At 44.2% G+C, this 20,653-nt stretch overlaps 1 protein-coding gene across 1 annotated transcript in view; it reads left to right on the top strand.

Moving 5' to 3' along the window:
• Positions 1 to 9,135: 9,135 nt before the first annotated feature.
• Positions 9,136 to 20,653, top strand: part of tmtops2b (teleost multiple tissue opsin 2b) — an 81,129-nt gene continuing 69,611 nt past the window's right edge. The window contains exon 1 of the mRNA XM_052493166.1: positions 9,136 to 10,935. Coding sequence (XP_052349126.1) covers positions 10,569 to 10,935 — 367 coding nt within the window. The 5' untranslated portion in view covers positions 9,136 to 10,568. The remainder of the gene's footprint in view (positions 10,936 to 20,653) is intronic.

Genomic DNA, 20,653 nt, shown 5'->3' with positions numbered 1-20,653 from the left:
ATAGACAACAGGTGTAACTAATAAACAGACAAGGAGGGGGAGGAAAAAATCAGTGGCAGCTAGTAGGCCGGTGACGGCAAGCGTCACCCGAAGGGGAGTCGTGGGAGGGCTCTGTGGATCAATCAGTGGGAAGGCTCTGTGGATCAATCAGTGGGAGGGCTCTGTGGATCAATCAGTGGGAAGGCTCTGCGGATCAATCAGTGGGAGGGCTCTGCGGATCAATCAGTGGGAGGGCTCTGCGGATCAATCAGTGGGAGGGCTCTGTGGATCAATCAGTGGGAAGGCTCTGTGGATCAATCAGTGGGAGGGCTCTGTGGATCAATCAGTGGGAGGGCTCTGTGGATCAATCAGTGGGAAGGCTCTGCGGATCAATCAGTGGGAAGGCTCTGCGGATCAATCAGTGGGAGGGCTCTGTGGATCAATCAGTGGGAGGGCTCTGTGGATCAATCAGTGGGAGGGCTCTGTGGATCAATCAGTGGGAAGGCTCTGTGGATCAATCAGTGGGAGGGCTCTGTGGATCAATCAGTGGGAGGGCTCTGTGGATCAATCAGTGGAAAGGCTCTGCGGATCAATCAGTGGGAGGGCTCTGTGGATCAATCAGTGGGAGGGCTCTGTGGATCAATCAGTGGGAGGGCTCTGCGGATCAATCAGTGGGAGGGCTCTGCAGATCAATCAGTGGGAAGGCTCTGCGGATCAATCAGTGGGAAGGCTCTGCGGATCAATCTGTGGAAAGGCTCTGTGGATCAATCAGGGGGAAGGCTCTGCGGATCAATCGGTGGGAAGGGGAAGGCTCTGCGGATCAATCAGTGGGAAGGCTCTGTGGATCAATCAGTGGGAAGGCTCTGTGGATCAATCAGTGGGAAGGCTCTGCATTGTAGTATTTACTCAATAGCTATTTTGCCCAATGTCAAGTAAAAGTACAGACTGGTTACTGTAAAAATCCATTACTACCAGGTGGTAGACTCTGGCCACAGATACAGTAGATGTTTCCAGTAGATGTTTCCAGTATACAGTAGATGTTTACAGAGTAAGAAGAGTAAGTGTGCTGGTTGTCGTTTCAAACCAGGACACTGCATAAACATTATACGTTTAATGGAATAGCACAGCAAGATCTCACAATTTGACTTCAGTATTCGTTTGTCTGTTTGTCCATAGCGCTGGGATTGAACACTTGACCCAAATGGGATTGAACTTTTGACACTCAGAGCCAGTGCTCACAGTTTACGCCCATCCGTCATCCCCATCCACCAGCACCCTTGATGGTTATAGCACTCACCGTTGCCCCTAGTGACCGGTTTTGAAGGCATCTCCTGACATCCCGGGAAATTGGACAAACGTTGAATATCGCCTTGGATTTCTAGTGACCTGGCGGGAATATGTCAAACTGAGCCACTACGCCTATACCTATATGCCATTTAGCAGACGCTTTTATACAAAGCGACTTACAGTCATGTGTGCATACATTCTACGTATGGGTGGTCCCGGGAATCGAACCCACTACCCTGGCGTTACAAGCGCCATGCTCTACCAACTGAGCTACAGAAGGACCATATACCTCTCTGCTCTTACCTCATGCAGTTAAGACCTGACAGGATAGATAGGGATAAGCAACATGGTGGAGAATCCACTCAGCCTGCCACAAAGCTAGATTGAGTCAATACCTATCCAGGCCTCTCATATCCTGGAATGGGAATCCAGAGGTGCAACATGTGTTGATTTGACATTGGACCAAAGATAAAGTACAACTTCCTGTCTCTGTCCCTCATATCTCTCTCTCTATGACTTGCCTAGTTCAATAAAGGTTCAATAAATAAATAAAATAAAATCTGTCTCCCCCTCTCTCTCCCTGGCACAGACACACACTTAATCTTAAACTCCCCACCCCTCGTTCTCTTTATTTGGTTATTCATGTCAATCCCTATTGACCTTAACATTCAAAAAGCACTCACACATCTGAGTTCTCATTGCAGGTACATGGAAATAATGTGATAACTTCAGAGAAAAGAGAAACCTGCACACTGCTCTTGCTTGTATAACTTATTTTATTCAACCTTACATGTTGGCCTCTTGGCCTTCTTCAGAGACCTTCCAAGAGGCTGAAGTGTAAAGCTTTAATCAAATAAGTGATACGAGCAAGAGCAGTGTGCGGGTTTGTCTTTTTATTTTAAATCCCTTTTAACGTGCTTGACTTTTAGATACAAACGGGAGGATTATGATGAGGTGAGCGTCATTCCTCCTTGTTCTCTCTCTCTCTCTGTAAGGCTTACAGCTGGGGATGGAATTCACAGCAACACTGGCACCACAGCCTCTGGCAAGACCAGCTCCCAATCCTCTCACATCTGAGAGCTCACACTGACAACTGTGAAACCAGAAAGATGCCCTAAAAGCTTCCAAGGCAAGTATTTCCTCAGAACATATCCAAATATGGCCAAGAAAGCAAAACAATTGATGCCATAACATGTCAACGAAGACCTCTCAAATGAGTTGGTTTTCGAGAATAGTCCACTATCTTTCTCCGGAATTTCAATGGAAATGGTTCATGGAATGGTTCATGGAATGGTTCATGGAATGGTTCATGGAATGGTTCATGGAATGGTTCATGGAAAACTTGATGTGGAATGTAACACAATAAAATATAAAGGAATAATGGAACAGAGAGGGTTTCATTAATTGAAAGGAATCCATTGTATGGCCAGGAGCATATCCGAACACTGATTACAGTTACAATTGAAAATGTACAGCATGCACAGATTTACAATTACATTTATTATCAAATCAAACAGCTGGCATTGGACCTTGAACGAACCACTGTCCAGTAACAAGGCAAGCGCACTACCCCCTGTGCTATAAAGCACCAGACCTCTCAACAGGGACCAAAATGTATAGTACACAATATAAGATGCAAGTGGTTATTTAGAAGATGATTCACTTAAATTACTTCTTTGAGATCGACAACATCCGATGAAATTGCGGAGCTCAAACTTCTAAATGCAAAAATCGGAATATTAAACATTCATGAACATACAAGTGTCTTACATCATTTAAAAGCTTAACTTCTTGTTAATCCAACCGCGTTGTCAGATTTAAAAAAGGCTTTATGGCAAAAGCATACCATGCGATTATCTGAGGACAGCGCCCCACACATACAAGCATTAAAAACATTTTCCAAACCAGCAGAGGCTTCACAAAAGTATTTTAGCGATAAAATAAATCAATTACCTTTGAAGATCTTCCTCTGTTTGCAATGCCAAGGGTCCCAGCTACACAACAAATGGTTGTTTTGTTCCATAAAGTCCTTCCCAAAATTGTTTAGTTGGCTCGTTTGATTCAGTAATCCACCCGTTCCACTCGTTCAACATGCATACAAAGGAATCCCAAAAGTTACCAATACACTTCGTCCATACAAGTCAAACAACATTTCTAATCAATCCTCAGGTACCCTAAAATGTAAATAAACTATCAAATTTAAGACGGAATGTAGTATGTTCAATACCGGAGATAAATCAAATCAAATCAAATCCAATTTATTTATATAGCCCTTCGTACATCAGCTGATATCTCTAAGTGCTGTACAGAAACCCAGCCTAAAACCCATAACAGCAAGCAATGCAGGTGTAGAAGCAAAGTGGCTAGGAAAAACTCCCTAGAAAGGCCTAAACCTAGGAAGAAACCTAGAGAGAAACCAGGCTATGATGGGTGGCCAGTCCTCTTCTGGCTGTGCCGGGTGGAGATTATAACAGAAAATGGCCAAGATGTTCAAATGTTCATAAATGACCAGCATGGTCAAATAATAATAATCACAGTAGTTGTCGAGGGTGCAGCAAGTCAGCACCTCAGGAGTAAATGTCAGTTGGCTTTTCATAGCCGATCATTAAAAGTATCTCTACCACTCCTGCTGTCTCTAGAGAGTTGAAAACAGCAGGTCTGGGATAGGTAGAACGTCCGGTGAACAGGTCAGGATTCCATAGCCGCAGGCAGAACAGTTGAAACTGGAGCAGCAGCACGGCCAGGTGGACTGGGGACAGCAAGGAGTCATCATGCCAGGTAGTCCTGAGGCATGGTCCTAGGGCTCAGGTCCTCCGAGAGAGAGAAAGAAAGAGAGAAAGAGAGAATTAGAGAGAGTAGAGAGAGCATACTTAAATTCACACAGGACACCGGATAAGACAGGAGAAGTACTCCAGATATAACAAACTGACCCTAGCCCCCCGACACATAAACTACTGCAGCATAAATACTGGAGGCTGAGAAAGGAGGGGTCAGGAGACACTGTGGCCCCATCCGATGATACCCCCGGACAGGGCCAAACAGGAAGGATATAACCCCACCCACTATGCCAAAGCACAGCCCCCACACCACTAGAGGGATATCTTCAACCACCAACTTACTATCCTGAGACAAGGCCGAGTATAGCCCACAAAGATCTCTGCCACGGCACAACCCAAAGGGGGGCACCAACCCAGACAGGAAGATCACATCAGTGACTCAACCCACTCAAGTGAGGCACCCCTCCTAGGGACGGTATGAAAGAGCCCTAGTAAGCCAGTGACTCAGCCCCTGTAATAGGGTTAGAGGCAGAGAATCCCAGTGGAAAGAGGGGAAGAGACAGCAAGGGCGGTTCGTTGCTCCAGAGCCTTTCCGTTCACCTTCACACTCCTGGGCCAGACTACACTCAATCATATGACCCACTGAAGAGATGAGTCTTCAGTAAAGACTTAAAGGTTGAAACCGAGTTTGCATCTCTCACATGGGTAGGCAGACCATTCCATAAAAATGGAGCTCTATAGGAGAAAGCCGTACCTCCAACTGTTTGCTTAGAAATTCTAGGGACAATTAGGAGGCCTGCGTCTTGTGACCGTAGTGTACGTGTAGAGGTATGTACGGCAGGACCAAATCAGAGTGATAGGTAGGAGCAAGCCCATGTAATCAGCCCTTGCCTTGACAGGAAGCCAGTGTAGGGAGGCTAGCACTGGAGTAATATAATCAAATTTTTGGGTTCTAGTCAGGATTCTAGCAGCCGTATCTAGCACTAACTGAAGTTTATTTAGTGCTTTATCCGGGTAGCCGGAAAGCAGAGCATTGCAGTAGTCTAACCTAGAAGTAACAAAAGCATTGATTCATTTTTCAGCATCATTTTTGGACAGAAAGTTTCTGATTTTTGCAGTGTTACGTAGATGGCTGTCCTTAAAACAGTCTTGATATGTTCGTCAAAAGAGAGATCAGGGTCCAGAGTAACTCTGAGGTCCTTCACAGTTTTATTTGAGACGACTGTATAAATAAATAACGAAGTGCCCGCCCTCATCCACGCCCTCATCCATGCCCTCATCCACACCCTCATCCACACCCTCATCCACGGGACTACAGTCCAAAATGAGAGCCACCTTGAAAAACTACAATTACTAAGCCATTTTTCAAAAAACAAGCCTGAAACCCTTTCTAAAGACTTTTGCCATCTAGTTGAAGCCATAGGAACTGCACTCTGGGAGGTATTCTTTTGAATCTCCCATAAACAAGCATTTGAATGGGCTGTGACCTCAAAAAATAAATTTCTTTATGGATTCTCCTCTGGTTTTCGCCTGCCCTATCAGTTCTGTTATACCCACAGACATTATTTTAACAGTTATGAAACTTCAGAGTGTTTTCTATCCAATACTACCAATTATATGCATATCCTAGCCTCTGGGCCTGAGTAACAGACAGTTTACTTTGGGCATGTCATTCATCTGAATTTCCGAATACTGCCCCCTATCCCTAAAAAGTTCAATTAGGAAAACACATTTGTGCATACTACACATCCAGCGAAAAAGAAAAGTAAGAATATGACATACAGTATTTTTGTATTTGAAAAGAGCTAATCTGGCAAGCAGGACTGTTTAAATCCAAACAAATCAAATCAAATTGTATTTGTCACATACACACGTTTAGCAGATGTAATTGTGGGTGTAGCGAAATGCTTGTGTTTGTGAAATGCTTGTGTTTCTAGCTCCAACAGTGCAGTAATATCTAACAATTCACAACAATACACACAACCTAAAAGTAAAATAATAGAATTAAGGCTAAGTAAAAATATTAGAATGAGCAATGTCGGAGTGGCATAGACTAAAATACAGCAGAATAGAATACAGTATACACATATGAGATGAGTAAAACAAATATATGTAAACATTATTAAAGTGACTAGTGTTCCATTAATAAGTGGTCAGTGATTTCAAGTCTATGTAAATGAGGCAGCAGCCTCTAAGGTACAGGGTTACGTAACTGGGTGGCAGCCTCCTGGTGATGGCTGTTGAACAGTCTGATGGTCTTGAGATAGAAGCTGTTTTTCGGTCTCTCAGTCCCAGCTTTGATGCACCTGTACTGACCTCGCCTTCTGGATGGTAAGCGGGGTGAACAGGCAGTGGCTCAGGTGGTTGATGATCTTTTTGGCCTTCCTGTGACATTGGGTGCTGTAGGTGTCCTGGAGGGCAGGTAGTTTGCCCCCAGTGATGCATTGGGCAGACCGCACCACTCTCTGGAGAGCCCTGTGGTTACGGGTGGTGCAGTTGCTGTACCAGGCTGTGATATGATGCTCTCAGTTGTGTAATTGTATACCTGATTGCTGGATGTTCGTTTCGAACTCAGACAATATATTGATGAATCCTTCAGCTCACAGCATCTCCAGAATTTTATTTTGGATGAGGTTACCTGTTTTTAGCTCTAATTCCTCTGTTACAGAAAGGCTTATGTCCATAACCTGGCCAAACCCTTTTGGGGGAATTGATCAAACGTAATACTCATTCATATTAATTGTACATCTCTAGATTGGTTTATCTCATTCTATCCACAAGTCCAAATTCCACTTTATTATGACAAATACTTAGGTTGTTTTCACACTTGGTCCCTTTCAGCCATTTCTTGTGTGTTTTGTGAACAGTGTGGTTTTCTTAATTTTTTTTGTGCAGTGTGAACACTCCAAAGCAACTCAGACCCCTCAAAAGAGCCCCCAAAGCGAACCGAACTGAGACCCTCTCCAGAGGTGGTCTGAGTTCAGTTCGCTTGAATTCCGTGGTCCGTTTCACTTTTTTAGGACAATGTGAACACAAAGCTACCCAGGTTCGCTTGTTATTATTCCCACGCCAGTGGTGTAAAATACTTAAAATACTTAAATAAAAATACTTCAAAAGTACTACTCAAGTAGTTTTTTGGGGTATCTGTACTTTACTGTGTAAATATTTTAGCAACTTTTACTTTTACTTCACTACATTCATAAAGAAAACAATGTAGTTTTTACTCCATACATTTTCCCTGATGCCCAGAAGTACTCGTTTTTGACAGGAAAATTAGCCAATTCACACACTTATCCAGAGAACATCCCTGGTAATCCCTACTGCTTCTGATCTGGCGGACTCACTAAACACAAATGCTTGTTTGTAAATTAAGTCTGAGTGGTGGAGTGTGCCCCAGGCTATCTGTCAATAAAACATATTTTTAAAATTGTCCTGTCTGGTTTGCTTAGTAATGTAAGGAAGCTGAAATTATTTATACTTTTACTTTTGATACTTAAGTACATTTTAGCAATTACATTTACTCTTTATACTTATGTACAGTGGGGCAAAAAAGTATTTAGTCAGCCACCAATTGTGCAAATTCTCACACTTAAAAAGATGAGAGAGGCCTGTAATTTTCATCATAGGTACACTTCAACTATGACAGACAAAATGAAAAGAAAATCCAGAAAATCACATTGTAGGATTTTTAATGAATTTATTTGCAAATTATGGTGGAAAATAAGTATTTGGTCAATAACAAAAGTGTATCTCAATACTTTGTTATATACCCTTTGTTGGCAATGACAGAGATCAAATGTTTTTTGTAAGTCTTCACAAGGTTTTCACACACTGTTTCTGGTATTTTGGCCCATTCCTCCATGCAGACCTCCTCTAGAGCAGTGATGTTTTGGGGCTGTTGCTGGGCAACACAGACTTTCAACTCCCACACAAAAATGTTCTATGGGGTTGAGATCTGGAGACTGGCTAGGCCACTCCAGGACCTTGAAATGCTTCTTACGAAGGCCTCTCTCATCTTTTTAAGTAGGAGAACTTGCACAATTGACTAAATACTTTTTTGCCCCACTGTATATTTAAAACCAAATACTTTTAGACTTTTACTCAAGTAGTATTTTACTGGGTGACTTTCACTTTTACTTGTCATTTTCTATTAAGGTATGTTTACTTTTAGTCAAGTATGACTAGTGAGTACTTTTTCCACCACTGACTACTGCATGACCGTTTCCTCTGCCATATACCCTCACATTGGTGCCACAAAACAGAGATGATGATGTGGAGGTTCGTGGGAAAGAAATGTGTGCTGTTTTTGCATATTGACTAGTGATTGTCAAGGACGCACAGAAATTCCATGTGTGGAGTTTTTAGTTCTCATTTGTTTGCAATATGTGATCTAAAGGCTAAGAGAGCTTCATAAACTGTTATTGGTTGTGGAGTTTGAATAGTGTGAAAAGACAACAGATTTGGTGAGAATCACATAGGGTACAAAATCTATTCTAGCTCTTAAAGGGGCAGTAGTCTACTTTGGGTGTACAAGTTTAAATTACAGCATGATTTATTCTGCAGTTATTCTATTGCTTTTTATTCTGTTACAAATCAAATTGACATGTTAATAGTATCTTCTGATTACATGACGTCTTATATTTTTAAATGTAAGTAGGCACAGTATATCTAGCTGTCCATATAACGCATTCTGATTGAATGGCTTGTTCTGCACTTTGTAAAAACCCAGGGGGCATCTTGGGAAAAGATCTTGGTTCTATTGTAAACATAGCAATGTGAATGCAAAGAGGACTAGGTCCACAAAATAGTTGAAGTGAAAAGAGTTGAGTCTTCATTTAAAGGCAAGGGCCGTGTGAATACAAAGAGAACTGCGTTATTTTCCTTCCAGTGTTATTTTCCTTCAGAGTTCACATAGAGTGTCACGGAAGCCTTCTTTTTTTTAATACCCATTTTCATGATTTCATTCTTGTCTCATCGCTGCAACTCCCGCATGTCCTCGGGAGAGACGAAGGTCGAGAGCGTGCATCCTCCAAAACACAGCCCAGCCCAGCCAAGCTTGAAACAATGTCCACTTAACCAATGTGTCGGAGGAAACACCTTGCAACTGTGTCAGCGTGCACTGCGCCCGGAGCGCAGGAGTCGCTAGTGCACGATCGGGCAGGGTCATCCCTGCCCTCCCCTAACTCGGACAACGCTGGGCTAATTGTGCGCCGCCCCATGGATCTCTCGGTCGCGGCCGGCTGCAACAGAGCCTGGACGAGAATCCATAATCGCTGCGCCACTCCGGAGCACCATCACCGAAGTTTTTTGTCAATGTTCCCAGTGGGCGCACATTGATTGAATCAACGTGGTTTCCACTTTATTTCAATTAAATTGTTGAACCAATTTGGAAAGATGTTGAATTGACTGACGGCTGTGCCCAGTGTGTTATTATTGTCACACTGACTTTCCTATGTTTACAACATTTAACCATGGATCATTTGGATTTGGAGGTAAAGTGTCAATTTATGCTTTGTATTGCAGAGCACTGACGGCTAGGGTTCGATGCCAGTCGATTACTCGAGCAGGACGATTCTCTCTCTCTCGTGACGTAAAATCTGGCTATAATAATCTGCACTGTACTTGGAACGGAGGACTCTCAGGCTCGCGCGCCCTCATTGATCACTAAATTCAACAGTAGCAAAGGAGCGAGGTACACAAGAACTGAAGATGGGATTTAGATCACAAAGACAAAAGATAGCCAACTTTTACAGTCGCCTGGCCATTGAATCAAAAAATATAAATTGTATACTATATTGAACAAAAACATAATATTGTAGGCTAAATCTAAAAGTATTTGGCAAGAAATCTGCCAAATAAAGATAAATGGTGAATGCGCTCTTAATGTATGTCGGTCAGCGATAATATAATGAACAATAATTAATCATGTATTTTAGTAATTTCCTAGCATTTGGGAACAGTGTGTGAAACACGTTACGCACCCACCCTGTGACATTCGAGATTTGTGAATGAACGGTGAAACCCGCGCGTAACGGCGATAGACACTCGGGACGAGCCTCGCTGCACACCCCGGGATTGCCTTGCACCATCGCCACGCAGTTGAGATATCACCTCCTCCAATCTTCAGTAGACTTGATGGGACACAGTATCACCACAAGTATGTTGTGAGCTTGCACTTGTAAGAACGTTATTTGAAAAACACTTTTTTTCCCCCAGTGAAACTCAAAGCTAGAGAAAACTACCGCCGCGCAGTAGTCTAGTGGATGTGTTTTTGACGTAACAAAATTGTACTGATGGAAAGAGTAATATTTCACCGTGATTAACGGCGTGGATTAACGCGACAAGCTGTAGACTAGTCTATTAAACGGAGGTCTGGACATTATGTGAAGGGCTGACATGGGAGCGAGAGATAGAGAGACACATGGCCAGGTAATGATGGTATGAGCTCCGCGCGCACTGCATGCCCCAACTCTGCCAAACGTCTCCCGGCCTGAGTAATATGAGCGTTCGTGAACATCATCCAGGATGTTTTCTGATCTGGCTGGCCTCAACTACACCTACAACGTGAGCGACGACCCGTTCAGTTCCCTGGACCGGGAGTGGCGCGACGCGCCGAAAGAGACTCTGTCCAGGACTGGCTTCATCGTGCTCTCTGTGTTCCTGGGCTTGATCATGACCTTCGGCTTCCTCAACAACTTCGTCGTACTGCTTCTCTTCTGCAAGTTTAAAACTCTGCGTACTCCGGTCAACATGCTCCTACTCAACATCAGCGTGAGCGACATGCTGGTGTGCACGTTCGGCACCACGCTCAGCTTCACCTCCAGTATCAAGGGAAAGTGGCTCCTGGGTCGCCACGGCTGCTTGTGGTATGGCTTCATCAACTCCTGCTTCGGTGAGTCGACCCTAGATGCGGCTCTACAGCCTAATAAAGGCTGTTAGTGAGAAATTAGAGCAAATTAATTCATGTATATTGGCAGTAAATCTGTTACCAATTTATTCCTTGGCCACAGACCTGGTGGCATAGCAGGATTTTCCAGTGGCTTTCACCAAGAAAGGTTCTGATTTCAAACTCCAGATGAGGTTTAGTCCCAATTGTGCTTGCTCATGGTGAATCATTTTACAAGAATGTTACATTTGACTAAAAGTATCAAATTCACTCAACATGTCATTTAAAACACATTTGTCAGTTTCACTTACTATACTAGGTTGAAAATACTTTAGATGAAGTTAACGTAACATGACTTTCAGATATTATTTAACGTAAACTTTTAAGGCAGCAGGGTAACAAACGTTTTTAAGTTGACTCAACAAATATTTTTTTTACAGTGTAGTAGGGCTGCTGTATATTTACTCAGTTAATGGAACTTTAAACTTTTATCGTCTTTAAAAAGTAATTTCATAGTCCTTATTAAATGTTTAGCCTGAACTAAAACCTTCAGATGGTTTAGCATGCCCTATTCATGTAGGTTTGTTTTATCTGGTCTTACTGCAATAATTTCAACCGCTCTGGCAACTAAATCACTGGGTAGCAGCTTCTTATACTCAAATCAAGTTTTATTTGTTTAACTAGGCAAGTCAGTTAAGAACAAATTCTTATTTTCTATGACAGCCTGGGAACAGTGGGTTTAACTGCCTCGTTCAGGGGCAGAATGACAGATGTGTACCTTGTCAACTCGGGGATTCGATCTTGGAATCTTTCGGGAAACTAATCCAACGCTCTAACCACTTGGCTACCTGCCTCTAACCACTAGGCTACCTGACTCTAAACACTAGGCTACCTGCCTCTAACCACTAGGCTACCTGCCTCTAACCACTAGGCTACCTGCCTCTAACCACTAGGCTACCTGCCTCTAAACACTAGGCTACCTGCCTCTAAACACTAGGCTACCTGCCTTTAACCACTAGGCTACCAGCCTCTAACCACTAGGCTACCTGCCTCTAACCACTAGGGTACCTCCCTCTAACCACTAGGCTACCTGCCTCTAACCACTAGGCTACCTGCCTCTAACCACTAGGCTACCTGCCTCTAACCACTAGGCTACCTGCCTTTAAACACTAGGCTACCTGCCTCTAACCACTAGGCTACCTGCCTCTAACCACTAGGCTACCTGCCTCTAACCACTAGGCTACCTGCCTCTAACCACTAGGCTACCTGCCTTTAACCACTAGGCTACCTGCCTCTAACCACTAGGCTACCTGCCTCTAAACACTAGGCTACCTGCCTCTAACCATTAGGCTACCTATCTCTAAACACTCAGCTACCTGCCTCTAACCACTAGGCTACCTGCCTTTAACCACTAGGGTACCTGCCTCTAAAAAACTAGGCTACCTGCCTTTAACCACTAGGCTACCTGCCTCTAAACACTAGGCTACCTGCCTCTAACCACTAGGCTACCTGCCTCTAAACACTAGGCTACCTGCCTCTAAACACTAGGCTACCTGCCTCTAACCACTAGGCTACCTGCCTCTAAACACTAGGCTACCTGCCTCTAACCACTAGGCTACCTGCCTTTAACCACTAGGGTACCTGCCTCAAACCACTAGGCTACCTGCCTTTAACCACTAGGCTACCTGCCTCTAAACACTAGGCTACCTGCCTCTAACCACTAGACTACCTGCCTCTAACCACTAGGCTACCTGCCTTTAACCACTAGGCTACCTGCCTCTAACCACTAGGCTACCTGCCTTTAACCACTAGGCTACCTGCCTCTAATCACTAGGCTACCTGCCTTTAACCACTAGGCTACCTGCCTCTAACCACTAGGCTACCTGCCTCTAACCACTAGGCTACCTGCCGCCCCAGTTTTTTGGAATATTATTCTAAATGTCTTCAAATTAGTTATTTTCACAAAAATGAATAGCTAAAAGTTGTTTTCTAAATGTGTCCCCAACTTGAAATAGCCTACCCACTTAGCTGACTAAATTCTGACGGTGAGACGGGGTGTCGGCTAGTGGTTTTTGAAATGCGCTAAAGCAGAGCATAGGTTACAATGCACGGAGTAGTGAAGAAGGCATAGTCTACATCAAGCATGCAATATCATCAACACACTTCCGGCGCCAACTGAGATGGCCGCCTCGCTGCCTAGGAAACTATGCAGTTTTTTGTTTTTTTACGTGTTATTTCTTACATTAGTACCCCAGGTCATCTTAGGTTTCATTACATACAGTCGAGAAGAACTACTGAATATAAGATCAGCGTCAACTCACCATCAGTACGACCAAGAATATGTTTTCCTCCTGTGTTCTGCCTTACAAACAGGACAACGGAATGGAGCTTGCAGCGACCCAAGGAAACGACTGAGGGAAACGCGGCGGTGTTCTGGTCAGACTCAAAAAGGGCACATCGCGCACCACTTCCCAGTATTCTTCTTGCCAATGTCCAGTCTCTCGACAACAAGGTTGATGAAATCCGAGCAAGGGTGGCATTCCAGAGGGACATCAGAGACTGTAACGTTCTTTGCTTTACGGAAACATGGCTTACTGGGAAGACGCTATCCAGGGCGGTACAGCCAGGGGTTTCTCCACGCATCGCGCGGACAGAAACAAACATCTCTCTGGTAAGAAGAGTGGCGGGGCGTATGCCTCATGACTAACGGGACATGGTGTGATGAAGGAAACATACAGGAACTCAAATCCTTCTGTTCACCTGATTTAGAATTCCTCACAATCAAATGTAGACCGCATTATCTTCCAAGAGAATTCTCTTCGATTATAATCACAGCCGTATATATCCCCCCCAAGCAGACACATCGATGGCTCTGAACGAACTTTATTTAACTCTTTGCAAACTGGAAACCATTTATCCGGAGGCTGCATTCATTGTAGCTGGGGATTTTAACAAAGCCAATCTGAAAACAAGACTCCCTAAATTTTATCAGCATATCGATTGCGCAACCAGGGGTGGTAAAACCTTGGATCATTGTTACTCTAACTTCCGCGACGCATATAAGGCCCTGCCCCGCCCCCTTTCGGAAAAGCTGACCACGACTCCATTTTGCTGATCCCTGCCTACAGGCAGAAATTAAAACAAGAGGCTCCCACGCTGAGGTCTGTCCAACGCTGGTCAGACCAAGCGACTCTACACTCCAAGACTGCTTCCATCACGTGGACTGGGACATGTTTCAGACAGCGTCAGATGGGAATATTGATGAATACGCTGATTCGGTGTGCGAGTTCATTAGAACGTGCGTCGAAGATGTCGTTCCCATAGCAACGATAAAAACATTCCCAAACCAGAAACCGTGGATTGATGGCAGCATTCGCGTGAAACTGAAAGCGCGAACCACTGCTTTTAATCAGGGCAAGGTGTCTGGCAACATGACTGAATACAAACAGTGCAGCTATTCCCTCCGCAAGGCTATTAAACAAGCTAAGCGTCAGTACAGAGACAAAGTGGAATCTCAATTCAATGGCTCAGACACAAGAGGCATGTGGCAGGGTCTACAGTCAATCACGGACTACAAGATGAAATCCAGCCCAGTCACGGACCAGGATGTCTTGCTCCCAGGCAGACTAAATAACTTTTTGCCCGCTTTGAGGACAATACAGTGCCACTGACACGGCCTGCAACGGAAACATGCGGTCTCTCCTTCACTGCAGCCGAGGTGAGTAAGACATTTAAACGTGTTAACCCTCGCAAGGCTGCAGGCCCAGACGGCATCCCCAGCCGCGCCCTCAGAGCATGCGCAGACCAGCTGGCCGGTGTGTTTACGGACATATTCAATCAATCCCTATACCAGTCTGCTGTTCCCACATGCTTCAAGAGGGCCACCATTGTTCCTGTTCCCAAGAAAGCTAAGGTAACTGAGCTAAACGACTACCGCCCGTAGCACTCACTTCCGTCATCATGAAGTGCTTTGAGAGACTAGTCAAGGACCATATCACCTCCACCCTACCTGACACCCTAGACCCACTCCAATTTGCTTACCGCCCAAATAGGTCCACAGACGATGCAATCTCAACCACACTGCACACTGCCCTAACCCACCTGGACAAGAGGAATACCTATGTGAGAATGCTGTTCATCGACTACAGCTCGGCATTCAACACCATAGTACCCTCCAAGCTCGTCATCAAGCTCGAGACCCTGGGTCTCGACCCCGCCCTGTGCAACTGGGTACTGGACTTCCTGACGGGCCGCCCCCAGGTGGTGAGGGTAGGCAACAACATCTCCTCCCCGCTGATCCTCAACACGGGGCCCCACAAGGGTGCGTTCTGAGCCCTCTCCTGTACTCCCTGTTCACCCACGACTGCGTGGCCACGCACGCCTCCAACTCAATCATCAAGTTTGCGGACGACACAACAGTGGTAGGCTTGATTACCAACAACGACGAGACGGCCTACAGGGAAGAGGTGAGGGCCCTCGGAGTGTGGTGTCAGGAAAATAACCTCACACTCAACGTCAACAAAACTAAGGAGATGATTGTGGACTTCAGGAAACAGCAGAGGGAACACCCCTATCCACATCGATGGAACAGTAGTGGAGAGGGTAGCTAGTTTTAAGTTCCTCGGCATACACATCACAGACAAACTGAATTGGTCCACTCACACTGACAGCGTCGTGAAGAAGGCGCAGCAGCGCCTATTCAACCTCAGGAGGCTGAAGAAATTCGCTTGTCACCAAAAGCACTCACAAACTTCTACAGATGCACAATCGAGAGCATCCTGGCGGGCTGTATCACCGCCTGGTACGGCAACTGCTCCGCCCTCAACCGTAAGGCTCTCAGAGGGTAGTGAGGACTGCACAACGCATCACCGGGGGCAAACTACCTGCCCTCCAGGACACCTACACCACCCGTTGTTACAGGAAGGCCATAAAGATCATCAAGGACATCAACCACCCGAACCACTGCCTGTTCACCCCGCTATCATCCAGAAGGCGAGGTCAGTACAGGTGCATCAAAGCTGGGACCGAGAGACTGAAAAACAGCTTCTATCTCAAGGCCATCAGACTGTTAAACAGCCACCACTAACAGTGTGAGTGGCTGCTGCCAACACACTGTCATTGACACTGACCCAACTCCAGCCATTTTAATAATGGGAATTGATGGGAATTATGTAAATATATCACTAGCCACTTTAAACAATGCTACCTTATATAATGTTACTTACCCTACATTATTCATCTCATATGCATATGTATATACTGTACTCTACATCATCGACTGCATCCTTATGTAACACATGTATCACTAGCCACTTTAACTATGCCACTTTGTTTACTTTGTCTACACACTCATCTCATATGTATATACTGTACTCGATACCATCTACTGTATGCTGCTCTGTACCATCACTCATTCATATATCCTTATGTACATATTCCTTATCCCCTTACACTGTGTATAAGACAGTAGTTTTGGAATTGTTAGTTAGATTACTTGTTGGTTATCACTGCATTGTCGGAACTAGAAGCACAAGCATTTCGCTACACTCGCATTTAACATCTGCTAACCATGTGTATGTGACAAATAAAATTTGATTTGATTTGATTTGATTTGATACTATACGCACACAATGCATTGTGTAATAAAACATAGAAGGCAAAGGCTACATATACTAAGGCATAATAATGATTATTTATTGGACTTATATATAGTATATATACAGTAACTGTTAGATACATTATACATTATATGTATAAATGTTTGGATTATATATAAATCCATATAATTATTGGATTATATACAGTATATTTGCAGTGCCTTTGGAAGGTACTCAGACCTCTTGACTTTTTTCAACATCTTGTTACTTTACAGCCTTATTCTAAAATGGTTTAAATAACAAAAATGTCCTGAGCAATTTACACACAACACCATATAATGACAAAGCGAAAACAGGTCTTTAGAAATGTTTGCAAATGTATAAAAAACAACAACTGAAATACTTTATTTACATAAGTATTCAGACCCTTTGTTATGAGACTTTATCTCAGGTGCATCCTGTTTCCATTGATTATCCTTGAGATGTTTCTACAACTTGGAGTCCACCTGTGGTAAATTTCATTGATTGGACATTTGGAAAGGCACACACCTGTCTATATAAAAGGTCCCACAGTTGACAGTGCATGTCAGAGCAAAAACCAAGCCATGAGGTCAAGGGAATTGTCCGTAGAGCTCCGAGACAAGATTGTGTCGAAGCACAGATCTGGGGAAGTGTACGAAAAAATATTTGCAGCATTGAAGATCCCCAAGAACACAGTTGCCTCCATCGTTCTTAAATGGAAGAAGTTTGTAACCACCAAGACTCTTCCTAGAGTTGGCCACCCTGCCAAACTGAGCAATCGGGGGAGAAGGGTCTTGGTCAGGGAGGTGACCAAGAACCCGATGATCACTCTGACAGAGCTCTAGAGATCGTCTGTGGAGATGGGAGAACCTTCCAGAAGGACAACCATCTATGCAGCACCACCAATCAGGCCTTTATGATAGAGTGGCCAGACGGAAGCCACTCCTCAGTAAAAGGCACATGACAGCCCGCTTGGAGTTTGCCAAAAGGCACCTAAAGACTCTCAGACCATGAGAAACAAGATTCTCCGGTCTGATGAAACCAAGATTGAAGTCTTTGGCCTGAATGCCAAGCATCATGTCTCGAGGAAACCTGGCACCATCCCTACGGTGAAAAATGGTGGTGGAAGCATCATGCTGTGGGGATGTTTTTCAGCGGCAGGGACTGTGAGACTAGTCAGGATCGAGGCAAAGATGAATAGCGCAAAGTACAGAGAGATCCTTGATGAAAACCTGTTCCAGGGCGCTCAGGACCTCAGACTGGGGCGAAAACTTTTGACCGGTTGTATAAATATATATATATATATGTGTGAATTTATATATAGTCCAATAATTTATCCAATAATTTATATTGTTCGGATTGATATTTACATATTAAGTAAACATTTAATTTAATAGTCAGAGGTTGCTGTCCTCATTCTCCCAGGGACCACAACAGCACAAAAGTGCCATGTGGACTGAGGTTAGAGCTCCAACATAAGACATTATATTTCCTGCTGAGGAGCTTTTAGCCATGTGGGCTGCAGTCTGCAGACTCTTAAGTCTCTTTGGACAGATGTATTTTCTCCTCTTTTGAAGTGGCCAAGAAAATCTGAAATTATTCCCAGACCTAGTGCTGTTGCTATAGGTCTGGGATGTCTGAGATGACTCCCTTGCTATAACAAGACACGTGGTTCTGGCTGAGATTTGGCAAATGTCACAACTAGTTATCTGAATTCTGTGATAACCGTCCCGGCCATTTCCTGAACTGAGATTGGCAGTAACATGGCCATGGTCCGTTTACATACACAAATGCTATGGGCTCACTGTGGGTGGGAAAAGGGATTGAGGAGTGTGGCGTGAAGAAAGAAACTCCACATGGTCATGCTTTTCAAGTGGACTACTGACTCTTTGATTTCATTTATTATTTTGGTAATGTTATGCAGAAAAACCCATCCTCTCTTCCGTGTGATGTGTTCAACTCCATCTAGGCTTTGAAGTAAAACCACTTGCTTTGGGTCATCTGAATTAGCAAACAGGCTAATCAAAGGAATAGCTATTTGTAACGACATCCGTTACTCTGAGGAGGGTTGCTGGGGAAGCCAAACCACTGGGCACACACTGGTTGAATCAATGTTATTTCCACGTCATTTCAATGAAATGATGTTGAACTAATGTGGAATATACATTGAATTGACGCCTGTGCCCAGTGGAAAGGGTCCTGCTGTCTCAAACAGAGTGCAGAGATCCTTGGTAGGAGGTGGCAGAGTGAAGTGAAGAAGTCTGAATGAGAGATTGGGAAAAAATTATGTTTTGAGCATAGCGTAGAATATAGCAATTTGAATGCACAGTATTGGAGTAATCACCCCGCATATTTTTGGTGAATGTTGTCCTGTTTAAAGGTCTTGGTCACATTGGCTACGTAGAGCGTGATCACACAGTTATCCAGAACAGCTGGTGCTCTCATACATGTGTCAGTGTTCCTTGCCTCAAAGCGAGCATAAAAGGCATTTTGCACATCCCGTAGGCGCGAGTGACTGGGCAGCTCATGGCTGGGCTTCCCTTTGTAGTACCGAATCATTTTTACGCCCTGCCACATCCGACAAGTGTCAGAGCCGGCGTAGTAGGATTCATTCTAGGAGGCAGTTAACATTATTATAAAGATTTATTTTCTTCTTGCTCTGCTCATCTCAGGCCAGTGTATAGATCCCGCTGCCTCAGATTTTCATGTTTCTGTGGACTTGAATTCTTGATCTACAGTCACTAAATATGTGTCAGATATTTTTTTAACACAAAAGTGGAGAGAGAACTACATAAGTGAGATTGGAATTTTTTTTAAGGTTGTGTGTATTTTAAAATCATTCAAGGCTATAACGAGTGCGCTGAGAGTCAGGAAGCAAGTTCAGGGAGTAAGTGTTTTAATAAATAAAATAAACAATGAACACGAAACAAACAATGTACCGACATGAAAACAGAGTCAATAACACCTGAGGAAAGAACCAAGGGGAGTGACAGATATAGGGAAGTTAATCAAGGAGGTGATGGAGTCCAGGTGAGTGTCATGAGGCGCAGGTGCGCGAGACACTGGTGACAGGTGTGCAGGATAATCAGCCTGATGACCTAGAGGCCAGAGAGGGATTATACGTGACAAAGGCAGTGTACCAGTGAATTTTCTGTCCTTCAGTGAAATTGATTCGCATCTCAACTACACACACACACACACACACACACACACACACACACACACAGGAGGAGGAATAATGGTCCGGAGCTGTTTTTCATGGTTCGGGCCCCTTAGTTCCAGTGAAGGTAAATCGTAACATTAGAGCTTACAGTGACATTCTAGACAATGCTTCCAACTTTGTGGCAACAGTTTGCGGAAGGCCCTTTCATGTTTAGGAATGACAATGTCCCTGTGCACAAAGCGAGGTCCATACAGAAATAGTTTGTCGTGATCGGTGTGGAAGGACTTGACTGGCTTGCACAGAGCCCTGCCCTCAACCCCATCTAAGATCTTTGGGATGAATTGGAACGCCGACTGCGAGACAGGCCTAATCGCCCAACATCAGTGACTAACCTCACTAATGCTCTTGTGGCTGAATGGAAGCAAGTCCCCTAAGCAATGTTCCAACATCTAGTAGAAAGCCTTCCCAGAAAATTGGAGGCTGTTAAAGCAGCAACAGGGGGACCAACTCCCTATTAATGCTCATGATTTTGGAATGAGAGGTTCGACGAGCAGGTGTCCACATACCTTTGGCTTTTGTACATCCCTGAAATTGCAACCGTGAAGAAACAGCAGGTGTCTTCATGAAGAATGAGGAAAGGTTTGAAGTGAAAAAAAAAATATCCTTCCCTATTCGTTTCCACTCCGCTATCTAACTCAGACAAGCAGGGAATATCTCATTCTTTCCATAAGGCCAACCCCAAGGCTTTAAGAAGGAATATTTGAAGATATTCTCGGTTATATCCTCCTTTCTCATTATTCTCACTTCCACTGTGACCGGATTGGACTTTCACTGAACTCAGAGAACATGTCTTTGGGTCTGGCTGCTTCTTTGATTTCTACTCTCACAAACATGTGTTTGACTGTCTCTCACTGACATGTCTGTCTGGGTTCGACTGTCTCTC

This window comes from Oncorhynchus keta, chromosome 34 (assembly GCF_023373465.1).
Source record: "Oncorhynchus keta strain PuntledgeMale-10-30-2019 chromosome 34, Oket_V2, whole genome shotgun sequence".
NCBI lineage: Eukaryota > Metazoa > Chordata > Actinopteri > Salmoniformes > Salmonidae > Oncorhynchus > Oncorhynchus keta.
Note: the sequence above shows the minus strand (reverse complement) of the source record. Positions and strands in the feature narration are given on the sequence as shown.